Source organism: Ictalurus punctatus, chromosome 15 (genome assembly GCF_001660625.3).
Source record: "Ictalurus punctatus breed USDA103 chromosome 15, Coco_2.0, whole genome shotgun sequence".
In the NCBI taxonomy this organism is placed as follows: Eukaryota; Metazoa; Chordata; class Actinopteri; order Siluriformes; family Ictaluridae; genus Ictalurus; species Ictalurus punctatus.
This window is the reverse complement of record NC_030430.2, coordinates 26180227-26187726: the sequence shown is the minus strand read 5'-3', so window position 1 is coordinate 26187726 and position 7500 is coordinate 26180227. Positions and strand designations below refer to the sequence as shown.

The 7500-nt window shown below is 40.2% G+C and overlaps 1 protein-coding gene across 3 annotated transcripts in view; it reads right to left on the bottom strand.

Moving 5' to 3' along the window:
* Nucleotides 1-7500, bottom strand: part of slc9a8 (solute carrier family 9 member 8) — a 36588-nt gene that overhangs the window by 48 nt on the left and 29040 nt on the right. For 2 of the 3 annotated variants that reach the window (XM_053686405.1, XM_053686406.1), the window contains 4 exons: nt 6221-6332; nt 5916-6136; nt 2722-2868; nt 1-2483 (listed from right to left, as the gene is read on the bottom strand). The exon at nt 1-2483 is cut by the window's left edge and continues 48 nt beyond it. In XM_053686405.1, coding sequence (XP_053542380.1) covers nt 2370-2483; nt 2722-2868; nt 5916-6136; nt 6221-6332 — 594 coding nt within the window. In that variant the 3' untranslated portion in view covers nt 1-2369. Of the gene's footprint in view, nt 2484-2721; nt 2869-5915; nt 6137-6220; nt 6333-7500 lie in introns of those variants that run through there. The other variant, XM_053686407.1, reaches the window with a different exon arrangement.

Below are 7500 nucleotides of genomic sequence, written 5' to 3'. Positions count from 1 at the left end.
AACAGGAATTTTACCCATGAACTGGTAAAGTTCTGAAGAACTGAAGCACTAAAGTGATAATATAATAAAATTCCATCTTTAACAATTAAATGTACATATACATTTCCCCTTTTCCCCGAGCTGTGTGACGTGTTAGACAGAACAGTAAACAGTAGCTATAAGACTCGGTACAAAACTGTAGAATAAAATGTCTTTGCTTCATTTGTTTTGGCCAAAAAACTGGCTTAATCAATCTCACGAACCGAAAAATCCGGAGCTGTGAATTCTATTCTCCTTCATGTGTGTAGTTAGTGTATGGCACATAGGGTGGTGTGCAAAAATTTTGACCTCACAATGAAAAAGGAAAATGTTTTGCGCATGTTTGATGATTTATCAACAAATACCAGCCTTGCAAAACGAGATGTGGGATCATCCTGGAACAAAACCAGCTCTTCTGCAGCAATTATAAAGGCAAACTTAAAAAAAAAACATTTACATTTCTTTACTGATAATATTCGGATGTACAGTTTGACTATTTGTGTTACCGGTGATATTGAAAAGAAACATCTATAAAACCCGAGACACTAAATGTCTTGCTGCAACAAGTTTAGTTTCTTTGCCTCATTTTGGACACACCCTTTTGTTATTTATTTGTTAAATACGTCAAAACTGATAATCCGGTTACAACTGATACGAAAGCAGGTTTTCTCTCGAAAATAGAAGAAAACCCAGAGACGCCCTGTAGTAAACTTTTCAGTTTCTTTCCAGTGATCCTCACACATACGCTGAATAATCGGTCAGTATTCTGTCTAAAATGCAAGATTCATTTCATTAAAGGTGACAAATTAGCTTCTTTTTTAATAAATGTGATTTCCCCCTGAACTACGGCTGTGTATAATCTGATAACCGCAAACCCTCACCATACATCCTCAGCGTCTTCTCGGAAAGTCTCCAAAACCACTCAGTAGCAAGATGTAAAAAATGAACGGGTACAACCTGTAACCACGTCCTCCAATTACAGACAAAATGAATAAATATTCACAAACATTAACAAGCTTAAAATCCCACGACCTGTACATTCAACAGTGTCCTTTCACAGCATAAAATAATCATAATATTAATCTGGAATACAGACAAACTGATCTAATCTCTCGTGTGATATACACAGCACTGCTGCATTGTGATTGGTCAGAAGGTGTTGATTCATTTTCTTTAAAAGCAGTGCAGCTGTAAATGACGGGTTTATATTAATGCGCTCGTTCTAATACGTTATCGTTTCTATAGTAACGGCTCACTCACAGGGACGTGTACAGCGCACGCTGCGCTGATTAAAAATGTGTGGAATCACTTGTTTAAGAGTTACAGAAGGAGTCTCCAGTGTCAGCGCTCGGTAACAGTCAGAGATAAAGCTGTAACCTTATGTTTTCGGGGCGGGGCGGAACACTCCAGGACATGCTGTTATAGGAAATTTACGATAATAATAATAATTTACGAGATTTATGATAAAACAAATAGAAGATCCTTAAAGGGACAGTTCACCCAAAAATGAAAATTCTGTCATCATTTACTCACCCTCGTGCCGTTCCAAACCTGTACGCATTCCTTTCTTCTGCAGAGCGTAAAAGAAGATATTTTGAAGAATGTTGGTAACCAAACAGTTTTGGTGCCCACTGACTTCCATTGTATGGACAAAAAAAAAACTAAACAAACCCAGACATTTCTCAAAATATCTTCTTTCATGTTCCACAGAACAAATTCAGTCGTACAGTTTCGGAACAACACGAGGGGGAGTAAATGATGACAGAATTTTTATTTCTGGGGTGAACCATCCCTTTAATCCTATTTCTCCTCATATTTTAACTTAAAATTAATTATAAAAATCTTTTATAATGTCTAGAAATGGACTTAATAATCTTGCATTTATTCTACTGAAATGTACTATATTATATATATATATATATAGCCCTTATTCCAGATGTTTTCACTTGCTACGATATCATTTTTTGCAGTGTTTGTAATTTAGAATAATAAATAAAATAAAATAAAAAGACAGTGACTTCATTATAAAACCCCAGAACACAAAGAAATAAACCTGCTATTGCTTTTACGTCAACATCCCCTTCCATTTAACATCCTTCCCTTTTTTTTTTAATAGGAAAAAGCGTTTTACTTTCTCTCCAGTGCTGATCCGAAAGCACGCCTCCATCCCGAACCGAGATGACTCCCCCATTTCTGTGGGGTTTTGGCACGTTCCAGTGACTTGGTACAGTGGTACAGCCCGTGTACCACATTCAGCAGAAGTAATAGATGTGTGTGTGTGTGTGTGTGTGTGTGTGTGTGTGTGAGTGAGTGTGTGTGAGAGTGAGTGTGTGTGAGTGAGAGAGAGAGTTTCAGAGCAGTTCAGTTTCGTCGTCCTCGTCCTCAGAACCGGACGGACCCTGTCGCACCTCCTCGTACCATTTATTGGTCAGAGTTTTCATCTGGATTCGCCCGTGCAGCAGATCCTGACACACACACACAAACACACACACACACACACACACACACACACACACAGAAATGAAACACAGTTTAGGATTGAGGTGAAATTGGTTAGTTTCCCTCTGAAGGATATTTCAGGCAGATAAATGTATAGATTTGGGGGCAGAGCCGTTCCCGTCCACGCCGCTGGTGTAAAGTTCTACTTGTTTATATTTGTTTGCTGTCCTAGGTGATTAAATAGTTCATTTGGGGTTGCGTCACCTCCTGTGTGAGTCTGCGAGTAAAGAAGGGATTGAGGTATTTAGCATCTAGCCACAGGAAGCCCTTCAGGTCCTGCCGCTGCACGATCTGTGCCTCGTATTCCTCCTCCGTCAGCTCCGAGAGATGCTCTGACTCTATTGTGTTACCCTGAGAGAGAGGGGGGGGGGGGACAAAGAGAGAAAGAGAAAGAGAGAGAGGTGGAGAGAGGGGGAAAGAGAGAGCAAGAGAGGGAGAGAGAGAAAGGGAGAGAGAGGGAGAGAGAGATAGAGGGGGAGAGAGGGAGGGAGAAATAGGGAGAGAGAGAGAGGGAGGGGGAGAGAGAGGGAGGGAGAAATAGGGAGGGAGAGATTGAGAGAGATGGAGAAAAAGGGAGAGAGAGAGAGAGAGGGGGAGACAGAGAGAAAGAGAAAGAGGGAGGGAGAGAGAGAGAGAGGGAGAGAGGGAGGGAGAAATAGGGAGAGAGAGAGAGGGGGAGCGAGAGGGAGGGAGAAATAGGGAGGGAGAGATTGAGAGAGATGGAGAAAAAGGGAGAGACAGAGACAGAGAGAAAGAGAAAGAGGGAGGGAGAGAGAGAGAGCGAGAGAGAGGATGAGTAAGGAATCTTTTTGCAAAGGATGTAGCCATGAGACTGAAACCTGCAGTACAAAAAAGTAAACTTTAACATCTGATTTATTTACAGAGCATGTTTCATGTTGTAATAGAATTCACAAGAGTAAAATATAACTACAAAAATGAGCGAAAGGGGATTTCAATGTTTTTTAAAATAATAAAAGTCAAACACAAATACAGATAGGAAAACAGAGGACGTGCGTTTACAAACAATAACTGGTGTTTTTTCCTCATCTTCTGATATTACTGTAGCCCTCACACGTACTGAAGCCTTTTTAGACCGTTCTACGGAGCAGAGTGTCAGTGGAAACGCCCTCACTGGGACATGTGCACAGGAATGTGTCCGCTAGGGTCGAAGGGACCGCGTTACCTCTGCGTGGACCTCGGGTCAGAGACCTAGACATCCTTGGTATGTGAGCAGGTGAGGAATTAACCTTGACACATCACATGAATGGAGCTTCAGCAAGATAAAAACATTCCTCTTCTCCAAGTTTGTGCCTGCTTTCATTTTTATTAAGAAGAAAAAAAAATGTAAAAAGTGGTGTAGTGAGAAAAAAAAGAGGCATTATGGAGGCAAGTCACCAATCCTCCTGGTTCCTTCTGTAGAACATTTAATGCCTCGGGCCATACTGAACTCAACCTGTGAAGTGAAGTCAATTCAAGGAAAGTTTGGATGTTCTACTGCATGCACACTGCAGAAGACGTACGTTGGGGTAGATATGTAAATGTGTAGTGAGATACGCCTCTGAAGGAAGCCCCAAGAAGTCAAAGCTCTCCGAGTCAGAGCGGAGTTGATGAAGTCTGAAGACGAGGTGTCTCAGAAATATCGCAGATGTAGAAACTCGTGTCCCTTCTGAGTCCGGTTCCTCTCAAGTGTTCATCCTCGTATCGTCTCAGGGAGTTCTCCCTCACCACCGTCACCACCGTCTCGATCAATAGGGATAAACTCACACGCTTAAAATCTCCATCCTGTGTTTATGTTTCTGTAAAGCTGCTCTGAGACGATGTCCGTTGTTAAACGCGCTACACGAATAAAACTGAATCGAAGTCTTCCCTTCGTTCAGCGACTGGGAGAGAGCGGCTATCTTGGTAAAGGCACACAGCAGGTCCGGCAGGTCCATGATTCCAGTGAAAAAAGCATGAAGTGAATGGAGACTCACGGAAGATTACAGATTGCAGGTAAATCAGCACACTGACGAGCGACCACCATCGGTAGTGGACATGTTGTTGAACGTCCTCAAGCCGGAACATCAGCGGTTTGCTGTGATCGACATGGCGAATGGCTTCTGGTCTGTGGCACTGGCTGAGGAAGTGGTCATCATTCATAGAGAACGGAGAGCAGTACACCTCTACCAGATTGCCTCGGGGTCGTCACAACAGTCCCACAGTGTTATCACATGGCAGTCCACCTTCTCTCAGAGAAGCGCCAGAGATGTCATCAGTCCTCATAAGTTACTTAGAGAACAGATTAATGGTTTCTGAGGCCTAAGACCATCTTTTGGAATCCCAGACACCATGATTCATAAGCGTGATGGGTACATGACTGCTTTCTGGACGCAAGAGCATGGAGAGATGAACAGACCAGCCTCGTGTTATTTAGGAAGCCTGGATGCAGCAGAGAAGGTGAACGGAAAACCAAGGTGGGTTCGTGCCAGATGTGAGACTGGTCGAAGAACCAGTGGAAAAGAATGAGCAATAAGACAACAAGTCCAATAGGTGAAGTACTAGTACCCTCTGCCTGAGTGGCAAACGCATGCGTGTTCTAAATCCATCCATTTTCCATACGGCGTATCTTACACAGGGTCGGCGGGGAGCTCGGAGCCTATCCCAGGGAACTCGCGGCACGTCAGGGACGGGGTGCCAAGCCATCGCAGGGCACAATCGCACACATGCCGGACAATTTGGAAATGCCGATCAGCCTATGACGCATGTCTTCGGACTGGAAGAGGAAACCAGAGTACATGAAGGAGGCGGAGGCGGGACTCGAACCCCTAACCCCTACGGTGCTTTCTTTGAGAGCGGGTGATTGGGCTCACGGCCGTTATCTTGGGAAGGACCATGGTCTTCCACGATCGTCCAAATGGCCACGCCCATCATTCTTCTTCTGCTCTCCCTCACAGTCGTTGCTGCTGAAGCTATCTTACAGACATCCAGAATCCGTCCACTTCTTACTCTTACACAGCCTACCTCCAAACACCGGCACATGTAGGAACTGGAATGCTTTCCAGAATATAATCTCTGCCTCACTACCGCACTCCGTCATCTCAGCAATCGTTTAATCACTATCATCGTCTTTATATAATCAAGATATATAATGAAGGATAATTATTGTACTTTTTATATTATCAGTATATAACAGTATCAGCATTATATATATTTACTGTATGGAATGCAGCGTTCAGACTTATGGGAGAATTCTTAAGGCACATGAATGGAGCTTCGATAAAAAACTATTCCTCTTCTCCAGGTTTGTGCCTGCTTGCACCTCCATTAAGACGACGACGACTTCGCAATGCGTTTAATTCAACGCAACGCAAAATACAGCCGACACACGTAGATAACACACAATGCTGAAACCCGCTCACCATCTTCTCCGTCTTGCTCAGGTTGATGTACTTCCTGTTCCTGCGCCGTGATTGGCTGTCCTCGATGTCCATGATGCGGATGAGGGGCATGGTCCCGCCCCCCATTAGCAAGATGGTGAAGAGCACGATGACGATGGTGGTGGTGCCGATGAGCTGCCGCTTCTCGATGGGCTCGAGGCCGAGGTGGAGGCTCAGGGCGTACGGGATCGCCCCCCGCAGGCCTGGAGGAACAGGCCGAGAGAGTGAGAGACGCGGAGACGAAGAAAGAAGGGATTTTAAAAATGGATTGTAGAGATGTTTCTCACCACTGAACCACATGATGAACATCATTTTAGGGGTGATCTTGTGGTCGCGGAAGAAGTTGAGTAAGAAGGACAAGGGGAAGATGTTTACAGCTCGACCAAGAAGAACCAAAACCTACAGAGCAAACACGAGCAAAAGTACGGTTACAGACGGTACGGCAAGATTCTGTTTCTCCTCATAAATTCCTTTTATTGATTTACTTTTTAATCCTATTAACTTTTAGTTTAATTATAAGAATCCCCAAAATATACACACACACACACACACATATATACATATATATATATATATATATATATATATATGTATATATGTATATATGTGTGTGTATATATATATATACATATATATATACATATTATATATATATATATATATATATATATATATATATATATATATACACATATACATATATATGTATATGTATATATATATATATATATATATATACATATATATATACATATTATATATATATATATATATATATATATATATATATATACACACATATACATATATATGTATATGTATATATATATATACATATACATATATGTGTATATATATATATATATATATATATATATATATATATATATATATATATATATATACATACACACACACACACACATATACACACACATATATATATATATATATATATATATATATATATATATATATATATATATATATATATAAAGTATGACTTCAGCTTTACTTTCATCATCTAACACATTTAACCGTAAAAAAAACCCAGTATGTATATGAAAGAAAGCACAGAGAATGAATGTAATTTTATATATATATATATATATATATATATATTTTATAACAATAAAAAAAAATCTAAACTATTATAAATTTGTTGTTTTGGGTGTGGTTTTTTTTTTTTTAAACACATTTTTTAATTAAACATTTATTTTTTTTAATGATTTAAACCTGCTGAGGGTGGGATGCAGTTTCTCTTTCTTCATAACCCCATGATAGAGTGTTTAATAAGAAAAGTCTTTTCAAATTAAAAAAAAATTAAAAAAAAAAAAACAAGAAGGTTCACGTCGATTAAAGACAGAAGCATGTGATCATATAATCAAAAATACATTCAACGTTATTAATATAGCAACAAAAAGCTGAATTACTGTAATTATCATTTTTATTCCATCACAAAATCCTACTTTTAAATGTATTTTATTTGGTAGCTCCGTCTCACCTTATATTCAGGCAACAAAACACGTCCATAATTAATAACTAATTATTCTTATACTCTCCTGCA